This window comes from Amaranthus tricolor, chromosome 2 (genome assembly GCF_026212465.1).
Source record: "Amaranthus tricolor cultivar Red isolate AtriRed21 chromosome 2, ASM2621246v1, whole genome shotgun sequence".
Taxonomy (NCBI): Eukaryota; Viridiplantae; Streptophyta; class Magnoliopsida; order Caryophyllales; family Amaranthaceae; genus Amaranthus; species Amaranthus tricolor.
The window spans coordinates 172,330-184,218 of NC_080048.1; the positions used below are offsets into that span (position 1 = coordinate 172,330).

The following is an 11,889-nucleotide window of genomic DNA, read 5'->3' on the forward strand; positions in this document are numbered from 1 at the left end:
TATTAAATATATGTTTATGTTTTGTATATATTTTTTTTAATTAAATGTTAATAATTTTTTGTTTTTTTTTTGTTATTTTTTTCCATATTTTATTTTTGATTATTATGTATTTAGAAATATTATTATTTATAATATTGAATGAAACCGTAAAAAATTGTAGAAAATGGCTGGTAATCAAGGAAAAGGAAAGGGTTTTTTTAGGCAATTGTTGAGAGGTAATAGTTCTAGGCCTACCTTACTCAGAGGGGACCCGCATGAGAGAGGGGTCACGGGTTCTGCTAGGAGGGCTAGGCAGGAAGAGGCGGCCAGACACAGTGAGGCCCAAAGGTCGAGTACGCTGAACCAAGTGCGTACTCATTTTGATGACCAGGCTGATAGCCTCCAGAGTAGTTGGGGGGTTTATAGTGATGATGATAATGATGCTGATGATGTTCAGTTCCAAGGTCCTGAGCCTGCCCCATTGGACTGGACTATAGTTCGTGGCCCCGAAGGCAGATTTGCCCGTGGCGGCCCTAGTTCTTCCGCCGCATCTGAGCGTGCAGGAGGAAGTTTTGTCGATAATGATCCGCCACGGGGCAGGCCCTCACAGTCCACTAACACAGACTGGTTAGTGACATCACCCCAGCCCGGGGGGCCGACAGATACGCGACTGATCCCTAGCTATGGCGGGCACATAGCTAAACTTATTTATGACGGCTCCGAGCGTACGCCTCCGATTCTGGAGTGCCGTATTAGGAAGAGACCGGTGGAGTCCATCATCGGATTGAGGGATTTGTCCGTTGAGCTAGTCGATTTTCTACCTTCCACTTCCCTCGGTCGACTACCGGTCATTATGCACCAGCACATCGACTCTGCTTTGATATCGGCGTTCGTCGAGAGGTGGCAGCCGGATACGAACACCTTTCACATGCCCTGGGGAGAGATGACGATTATGTTGCACGACGTGCAACGCATATTGGGCATTTCTATTGATGGTTCTCTGCCGGCTGAGCCTTCGGAGGCGGAGTGGGAGGTTGGTATCACCAATCTGGTCGGCGAGCCTCTGTCTGAGCTTCGACGTAAAGGTTCATTCACCAGCGGATGCATAAGCGTTGCTGAACTGATGCGGGTGTGTCATAGGTCGCATGCCTTGGATACCCAGACCACAGCGTACTACATGGCTGTCATCGGCTCTACCTTGTTGGCGGATAAGACCAGGACTGGCATGCGACCTCACCCGATAGTTGTCGTCAACGACGATGAACAGGACGTAGCTTGGGGTGCGGTGACTTTGGCGTTCTTGTACAGGCAGCTCGGAATGGCATCTAGGGCTGGTTGCAAGACCATTGCTGGATGCCTCACATTGCTCCAGACATGGATCTATGAGTACTTCCCTGCTTTCCGCCCTCATCCTCGCCGAGATGATGTGCCAAACACGACTAGGGCGGAGATGTGGACGCCGAAGAAAGTAGGTCGTGAGCTGGACAGGTTGATATCATTCCGCAAGGTTCTGGACTCAATGACAGAGACTCAGGTATTTTACATTACATTTTGTCATGCATGTTGTTTTTTATCTGTAGGAAATTTGTTTTTTAACTTGGCCTGTAAGCAGGTTGAATGGACTCCCTACAATTGTGGAGCTGCTGCGTTGCTGAATGAGCACCCACGCACCACAGTCATCGGGGGTATCACCTGCTTTGATGTTGTGGAGGTGTATTTGCCGGAGCGGGCATTGCGACAGATTGGGTTCGTGCAGTCTATTCCTCCAGCTCCTATGAGACCAGCCAAGGCTCTTCGACCGGCACACGGAACCTACTCCGTGACCTTTCCTTCTTCTGCTGCTGCATTTGTGGAGGCGTGGAGTAGGTTCCCCTACAGTGGCCGCCTTGTTGAGCAGGGACTTCGACGGGCTAATGTTCCTTCAGAGACTGAACCTAATTACGTTGAATGGTTCAGAGTTTGCTCGCACCCGTACATATCCCGAGACGAATTGCTGGCTTCCGGTCCTGGTCCTGGTCAGAGCAGATGTGATTACGTGAGTTTTATTATAAATTTTTTTTCAAGTTTCTTTTATTTAATGATTTAATAACGCACATTGTACTGTTGTGTTTTCAGTTCGCGAAAGAATGGGCCAGTCGATTCTGTCCAGTGGCAAGACTACCTACGCGGCTTGCGGATTTGAACTCCCGTCAACGACATGCGTTAGAAATATACCTTAATGATTGTAGAGAATTATATGATCAATGGCAAACTGATCAAGGGCAAGGCCCTGAATAGTCTGTACTGAAACTATTTTACATTATTTATTGCATTTAATTTACATAAATATACACACTAACCCACATCACACAAATACATGTATATTTGTCTACCAGCATTATAAATTCCTCCTATTAATCAAAGAAATAAATAAATTGTTAACAGCACACACTGTAGTATAATTATGGATTATATACAACTTTTAATGAATGTCGTGTATAAATTCTATGGAGTATCTAAATTTACAGCATCGTCAGCGGTGTTATTTGTTGGTGGGGGTGCCCCGCGTAGATTATTCCACAGCATAATCCTCGTAGTGAAATTTGTGTCAAGATCTTTCGCGAAATTGTCAGCTGCTTGTTTCCAACGTGGGTGGATCGGCGGCAGAGGGGATGAATCGTCGTTCATAAGAAGTTGAACAAAATGATTTCGATTAACCCAAAGTATATGTATTAGTTTATTTACACTTCTCGCGGCCTGTGCTTTTCTTAACGGAAGAATCAAACAGCTGTGTTGCGAATCACCGTCAGCAGAACCATAAAAAGCAATGGCAATGTTAAGAAACGTTGCTGCAGAGTAGAAAGCCATCGGTGCATCGAACCAGTGCATGAAAGGAGCAGGTCCATCGGTGTGTGAACCTACTCTGAATATTGACTCGTCTAGTGACTCATGAGATAGATACAAAGTTAGGTATTGCGCTCTGTTCATTTGCATTTCCATACTCATAGCACGTCTTAAAATAGGCCATGCTTCCTCGCCTCCCAGTTCTGTGACGGCAATTGCTCTAAATCCACAGTTACCATCACCTAACACATCAATCCAGTCGAACAAATAAGGAGGAAGCATGAATGGGATGTAATCAGGCCATGGAAACTGTGAGAAATCACGACCTCCTGGATCATCTACAATAAATGTAAATTAAGTTAATATAACCACAATAACAAATAATTAATGAAAATAACTAAAAATTAATTCAATTACCGGATAAGTTGAAACTGAACTTAATTTCTACTGAAGATTGCGTCTCTCGGCCACTAGATCTGCCACTTGATCTCCCGCGGGAAGAAGATCTAGACCCTCGACCACGAGAAGATGATCGGCTATATTCAAATGAACTTTTTCTCCTTCTCATGGTTTTACTAGTGCTTGGTCTTCCCTTTCTCGGTGGACTAGCGTAAGGCTCAGGTATATCCGCACCATCTGGGTGTAATTCATATTCAAGTACCTCAGCCATTCGGCGAACAAAAGCGGGATCAGATTTAAGGACTTCATCGACCAGAGATTGAAAGTACTCTTTGTCATTGGCGTTCGCGTTTCGTACTTCTTCATTGGGTTCGTCTCCTACCTCTGTGTACCTCAAAGTACTCCAGAATTCATGAATGTCATCCAAGTACAAAGCACCATGTGATCCAATTTTTATTTGTAAATAACATGCACACGGCAATCCATGGGTTTTTAGAAGTACACAGCCGCATTTGTTCAATGCAAAATCACCCAGTTCTAACATGCGGTTAAACTCATTCTGGATCTGCTCCAAGGCATAGAGAGACACGTGGCGATATAGAGGTCTAAAGAAATACTGTCGTAGCATTCTTGGTACAGAAAGTCATGGATTCCTGTAGCGATTGTCGGATTTTAGCTTGTTGATTTGTGATCTGTGCGTGCGCCCTTTTGAAAAGGGTATCGAATGAGCTATTACCGCTACCAAGTTAATACTTAAAAGACGAGTGTTGGCTTTCCACTCTGCTGGTAGTATGGTTACCAAAGTGTAAACCATCATTCGTCCACGCACGCACAAATTTCTCTCTAAGTGGAATCCATGTTCCAGTCAAATACCGAACGACCCTTCGGTTCCTAACCGACCACGTACTGACGATCCCTTCCCATCTCTTTTCATATTCCCGGATTGTAGCACTTTCAACCAAGGGGTTCCATCTACTTTTCCTAAATAACTGCCCTTGTTGATTTTTCTTGCCGCCGCACAACTTGTCCACCATGTTCTCAACATCGTTGCCAATATGCCAGGTGCATAAAAAATGACGTACATCTACATTAAACAAAACAGTGAACGTAATTAAGACATTATCAATAGATATAACCACAATAATGAACTCACAATGCGTTTTTACCTGGGAAGACGTCACGAATAGCTGCAGATAAACCTTCGTCACGATCGGTTACAATGACGCTAGGAGTCTGAGCACTGCCGAAAATATCTCTCAATCCCTGCAGCACCCACGAGTACGACACAGCCGCCTCATCTCGCATCAAACAAAACGCAACCAAGAAGTTGTGATTTGTTGGCGTCATTCCGATCACTTCACATAGTGGCCACTTTGATTTGTTCGTTTTGTACGTTGTATCTATCAGCACAACATACGGCCACGTACGTATCATTTGAATTGAAGTAGGATTTGCAATTAAAAGTCTGCTCAAGTGCCCGTCATTATCCAACTCTGTCCAGACCACATAATTATGTTCTGTGGCCATATGAAGACAATGTTGAAGGGGAGTCCTGCCCTCCATTTCATCTCTCCTTATTGATTGCCTAATATTATATATCTGATTCATACTAGCATAAAAACCAGGAAAATTATCTCTAATAGAATTCATAATAAAGGCCGGTTGCATTCCGGTTGCACTAAGCTGTCGTATGTGCTCCCGAATATCTACATTAATCCTCGCCCTTACATGACCATCTCTGTACACCAAGAACGGGTGGTTATGTTTTCCCTTTTCACCAGGACACACCCTTACCGTCCAAGGTCTTTCTCCTGGTTTACGACTACTTCCTACAATCATAAATTTACACTCACAACTCCTACTTTTAGAACCAGGTCGGGCAGCATTATCTACATTATCTACATCACCCCTAAGTTTACCATAGCGGTGACATCTTAAATAACAACTAACTCTGGAACGTCCTTCTTTCTTTTTATAAGAAGCACGTGTAAATAGAAAACCGATTGTAATTGCTATCGCATCGGCCCAACTATGTAACTCATCTATGGAGATAAATTCCCTATCCGTAACAAAGCGACCGGAATAGTCTACGTTGTCTCCAAAATTTTCAAACTTCTGCACATTTGAAATGATATAAATTAAGTACATTAATGACTACAATAATAATATTTGGATTAATAATAACAACAACAACAATAATAATAATAATAATAATAATAATAATAATAATAATAATAATAATATTTATAATAATAATAATATTAATAAATAAATAGATAACGATAAATCAAATTAATAATGACAATAACAATAATAATTTTAATAATAATAAAAACATTACGTTAACAAAAAAAATTTAAAAACATTTAAAATAAATAAATAATGACAAGAAAAATAATAACAATAATAATAATAGTTATAACAATAATAAATAAATAAATAATTATAACAATAATAAATAAATAAATAAATAATAGTTATAACAATAATAATAATAACAATAATAATAATAATAATAACAACAAATACAACAATAATAATAATAATTATAAAAATAATAAATAAATAAATTACGTAAATTAAAATATTAAAAAATTTAAAAAATAAAAATATCAACAATAAAAAATAAAAATATCAACATTAATACGTAAATTTAAAAAAAAAAATAAAAAAATATAGCAGTCGCTATTTTTTGGGCGACTGAACCATGGTCCAGTCGCACAAAACTGGGCGACTGAACCATGGTTCAGTCGCCCAGTTTTGTGCGACTGGACCATGGTTCAGTCGCCCAGATCTGTGCGACTTGACCATGGTTCAGTCGCCCAGATTTGTGCGACTTGTTTTTTTTTTTTTTTTTTTTCTTCGAACGGCAATTTTACGTACCGCATCCGACTCATAGTCGCTTTCGTTAGCCATATTCAACCAACTACGCCTTACAACTTCTTTAACACTTTTTAGAGAGATAGTACCAGTTTTTAGTGAGATAGTACCGTGTTTCAATTCGTATTTCAAACGCATCTCAGAGTTCGATATATATAGACAAATCATCCTCATTAAATTCTTAATAGTGTTATTAAGCGTGATTTACATGATTTAAGCGTGATTTACATTTATTAATTATTTTTTAACTCCAATGGCATTTTTGTAATTCTTTTAAATCCAGGGGCAATTAAGTAATTTTGGAGGGGGGTGGCGAAAAAATGAAAAGGGGTGGCGAAAAATAGTAACACCCTATTCCAATTCATTCTTTAGTTTTAATAGATTTTAAGTAGTTTATTCTAATTTCATTATTCTGCAATTATATTTGTATAGTCTACAATTTCTTAGTTTTGATAGTATATTATTTAAATCTAAATTATGGGTAATTTGTTGGTAATTTTTGGTTAATTTTTGGGGTAATATCAAGTATCAACAAAAGGGTTCTCACTTTTAATAGTTTAGTTAATTCTCAATTTTTGGTTAATTTCTGGTGCATTCCCTTTCTAATTTTTGGTTTTGATAGTTTTGATAGTCTACACTTTTTCATTTTTTGTTTCTTAGTTCTTTAAATCTAAATTTCTAACTTTTTGTATTTTTTAAATTTTTTGCAGAATTAAAAATATGTAGTAGATTATTGTCTATTATGTATTGATAATCCATCAGATGCTATTGTTCTTTTCTTTAAATATTTTATTAATTGGTCTATTTTTATGCAATGTTGCCGAAAAGACATTTGTTTGGGAGTGAAAAAAGAAAAAAGAAAAAACGAGAAGAAGAATTAAAATAATCACAACAAGGAGCAGATAAATTTGTTTTAAGAGGTAGAAATTCTCATCACAATGTGAATATAAATGAAACTTGTCATAATGATATCAGTGACAATGTTAATTTAGTTGATGATGAGAATGTCACTGAATTTTTAAATAATAATGTTAATGAAGATGATGAAGTCAATCCATATAATGTTATGCAAGATGATGAAAACATTATTTCACCATTGGATTCTTTTGATACTAAAGATTGGGATAATATTGATAATAAATTAAGAGACATTATAGTTGAAAAGGGACCTATAAGAGAATTAAATCTTGATTTTCCCTTGGATGTTTAATAATAGGCATTTTTCTTATTCATATTTTTCTCGAAAATTGAGTAATGGAGAGATTAGCGATCGAAAATGGTTAATTCCAAAAGCGTTGACAAAGTGTTTTGTTTTTGTTGTAAGTTGTTTAAATCTGCTAATAATCGAAATTTGCTAGCTAATGAGGGTTTACGTGATTGGCAACATATTAGCGAAAGACTCATAAAACATGAAACTAGTGCAGAGGTAGGAAACACGGACACGGCATTGAACTGGCGTGTCGCGTGTCGGACATGTGTCGGACACGGAAACGTGACGAACACGCGAAAATCCGTGTCCGACACGCCAAATGAAGTGTCCAATATTTTAATATTTTTCCAGACGCGTGGATACGGCAAGGACACGCGACGGACACGGCAAGGACACGTGTGTTCTTTTTTTAAAAAAATATAAAATAAAATAAAATAAAATTTGAAAACAGAGTCAGTAATGACACAGGCGAACACTCGAATTCCATTTCCCTCTCAATTCCCTCTCTTGCTCTCACTCCTCTAACCCTAAAAACTCTACACACCTCTTCCTCCACCTCCACCACGCCACCGCCACCGACGGCTGCTCCTCCATCACAGACAAACACTCGAACTCGGTGCTGCAACTGTTGGCTGCTGCTTCCCTGTGGGCTGTGGGTTGTTCGAATCCAATCAAAGAATCCCTAAAAATTGAAATTTTTGATTTTGTTTAAGGTATTTTCACTCTTTATCCTAAATCCTAATATTAATCTTGTTCTAGTCTTTAATCTTAGTGTTAATCTTAAATTCTTAATCTTGTTGAGTTGTTGTTTTAACATTTATTTTTAAATCTTGATTGTGGGTTCTTTTTGATTTTCAAGTATAGTTTTTGTGGTTTGTTGGCTGCTGCACTGTATTCAATATTCATGTCTTACAATGAACAAACAAAACGGTTGAATTTGAAACTGAACAAAGAAAACGCATTCAATAAATGATAGTCTTGGATTGTAAATCTGTGCATTCAAGAAATTATTCACTATATTTGATTTCAATTCAAAAAGTTACTTGACTTTGTTGAAAAAATCATGTGGTTTGCTTTGTTCTATCACTCATGAAATCTGGAATTTATGACTGTATTCAATATTATGATTTTGATCTAAGAGGTTGTACTTGCTGATTATGCAGCTAAAAATGCATAGTAACTGTTTGTTCATATGCATCTTCATTTTTAGCATTTTTTTAATGTGTTTGTTAATGTTATTTGTTAATGTTAAATTGTTAATGTGTTATTTGTTAATCTTGATTTTTAAATCTTTAATCGTGGTTGTTTGAATTTGAAGAGTTCAATCATGTCTAGTAGTGGGGCTAGTGGCTTTGATTCATGCAATGTTAGTAGTGATGCTACAAATGAAGAGGGTGATTTTGGTTCTTATCCTTTGTGGAAATATGTTGTTAAAGGGGACAAAATGAGTGGAGGTGGGGGTAATTATACTTGGCAATGCAACTTTTGCAAACAAATAAAGAGTGGTTCATATACTAGAGTTAGAGCACATTTGATGGGTGTTGCAAAAGGTGGAATTAGTCAATGTCCTAATGTAACAAATGAGGATAGAATGCAAATGAGAAACTTAGAAAGACAAGTTGAGCAATATAAAGAATCTAGACAACCAAAAAGACCACCCCTTCCTAGTCAATCTTTGTCTTCTGAAACTTCTCTTTCACCAACTTCATATGCCAAGAAAAGAAAATCTGACAACCAATCACCAAAGCTTTTGATATACAAGCTCGAAACAACTTAGATGCTGAGATAGCAAGGATGTTTTTTACTGGAGGATTGCCTTTCAAACTTTGTCAAAACCCTTACTATGTTAGTTCATACAACTATGCTGCCACAAATAATATTCTTGGTTACAAGTCTCCTGGTTATAATAAAATGAGAACCACTTTGTTAGATAGAGAGAAAGAAAATGTTGAAAGGCTTTTAGAACCAACAAAGGCTACTTGAATGATATGTACTTGATGGCTCCAAAGCATTGGTGGGCAACTTATGGCTCACAAGTTCCGATGCTTCAAGCATTAGCATTCAAGTTGTTAGGACAAACATCATCTTCTTCTTGTTGTGAGAAGAATTGGAGCACATATAAATTCATTCATTCATGTACTAGAAACAAACTTGCACCAAAACGTGCTCAAGATTTGGTGTACATTCATAACAATCTTCGTTTGCTTTCAAGGAGAGGTGAGGCTTATAACAAGGGAAGAACAAGGTTGTGGGATGTTGGAGGAGATGACTTTGGAAATCTAGAAGATTCTATTTGTCTTGGCATGGCGGATCTTTCTCTTGATGAGCCCAAGTTGGAAACTACTTTTGTAGCGGAGGATGATGATGGATGTCATATGGATGATGTGTGATGATCAAACTTAAATTTACCTATTTATTTGGTTTTCTTTGATTTGGTTTGTATGACTATTTTTAAATACTCATGTTGTTTATTTGGTACTTATTTGAATTTTATGTGAGTTATATATTTTTAAAGTGTTTATTTACAAATATCAAATGAAAGATTGTAAAATTATCTTTAATTTGATATATTTATTATATTACCATTTTCGTGTCCCCGTGTCCGCCATTTTTAAGTTGGCGTTTTCCCGTACCCGTGCCGTGTCCGTGTCCGTGTCCTTGTCCGTTTTAGTGCAACCTAGGTGCAGAGCATATGACTAATATGAATAGATGGAATGAACTGAGGGATTGAAAAAAAGTCAAACAATTGATAAAACTTTACAAGAAGAGACTATGAAAGAAAAAATGCGTCTGAGACAAGTTTTTTTTCGAATATTTTGTGCAATAAAATGTCTTTTTTTAGACAACATGTAATATTTTGTGAACACATTTATATACTACATTTTCTATATTTTTCTTCTTAAATCTATATTTTAAAAATATTATAGAAGGAGTCCAATTTTTTAATTTTGCCTAGGGCTTACACAATATCAGGAACATCACTGCAAAAGCCTAGCCATCTACCCTCTTTATACTAGCTTTAATAACCTACTCAGAGCAACATCAACACCATCCAACATCAATTATAAACATAATTTGCCTCCTTTCTTTACTCACATATTAATTTTCAGTAGTTTGACCAATATTAATTTTTTTTTTATCATAATCGATTAATGAAGAAATTTAAGTTGATTGCTGTTGTATTGGTATTCACACTTCAAAGGTATGTTCTTTACAAATTTATTTAAATTATTTATGTTGGATTTGAAGGTACGTGTATTTTCGATGGAGCTCAACTAGTAGCTGTAGTTGGTGGCGCAGTTGTGTCAGTGCATGGAGGCTGCCGGTGGAGGGAGCTATTATGGTTGTGATAAGGCTTCTAATAATGTAGCAAGAAGATGATTATGAATGGAATTAAGGTAGTAGAATGAGGGTATTGTTGTCATGAATTGAAGGAATCAGCTATTCTTGAGTGAACACCCTGGTTTTGGGAGGAGCTTCAAAACGAGCTTGTTGAAATGAATAAGCTGTTTTATCAAATACTTATTTTAGCTTATTTGACCTAACCAACCGGCTAATATACTCAAACAGCTAAAATATTCCCAATCAGCACTCTCATCAAACACCCCCATTATTTTATCATTCTATGGATGAATTTTAAATAACAAATAAATGGTCAATAACACTATCAATAATAGCATTAAAAACATTGTACAATACTAGTACTTTTATTCAATGCAACATGATGGTTCTAATGGAATATAAGAGTACTTGTACTATTTAATTATCGATTAATAATAGTGATATTACTCTTTTCTCAACACGTTTATATATATTAGTAAATTGAATATGTTAATAGTTAAATTATGACACATAAATTGACAATTGATGTTTTATGATCTAACTCAAATTTGAACGCATAAGCTTCAATTATCATTTTCAAAATAAGTATTTCAAAGTCTATAAAGATATTATATAGGTTTTAGTTCAAATTGAATATGTTAATAGTTAAATTATGACATATAATTTATTAATGAGGTTTTATAATCTAACTCAATTTTGAATTTCTAATCTTCAATTACCGTTTTAAATGTAAGTATTTAAAAATTGTATAAATATATTGTATAGCATTTAGTTCAAATTTAATATGTTAATAGTTTTAACACTATTATTGATAGTTTTATTGGCCATTTATTTGTTGTTTGACATTCATCCATAGAATGATAGAATAATACCATTTTATATAACTTCGTTCTAAAATTGTGAAATAGATCCATGTTTAGGTAGAAATTGATCAGTTTAACGTCAAAATTAATCACTTATAGGTTGAAATTGAAATTTTTTACTTTAATTGATATGTTTAAGTATTACTTTACGTTAAAATTATAACATTTAAGGTCAAAATTAATAAATGCCTAGAAAATGAAAAACAAGGGAAAACATGTGATGTTGTTTCATGCGAAAATTGGGCCGGCCCACTCTTGATTTCAATTTGAGACGGTCTCGGCCAAATTTTGGTGAAAAAAATTGGAAAGATTCAATAAAATAAGCTTTTTTTATTAAAACAATTTCCAAAACAAGTTTCGAGAAAATTTCAATTCTCTAGATAAGTTTTTCGT

General features: G+C 36.2%; 1 protein-coding gene across 1 annotated transcript in view; it reads left to right on the plus strand.

Moving 5' to 3' along the window:
- LOC130807036 (protein MAINTENANCE OF MERISTEMS-like) overlaps positions 1-2,256 on the plus strand; it is a 35,657-nt gene extending 33,401 nt beyond the window's left edge. Inside the window, exons 2-5 of the mRNA XM_057672317.1 lie at positions 437-588; positions 1,120-1,513; positions 1,592-2,014; positions 2,095-2,256. Coding sequence (XP_057528300.1) covers positions 437-588; positions 1,120-1,513; positions 1,592-2,014; positions 2,095-2,256 — 1,131 coding nt within the window. The remainder of the gene's footprint in view (positions 1-436; positions 589-1,119; positions 1,514-1,591; positions 2,015-2,094) is intronic.
- Positions 2,257-11,889: the final 9,633 nt, after the last annotated feature.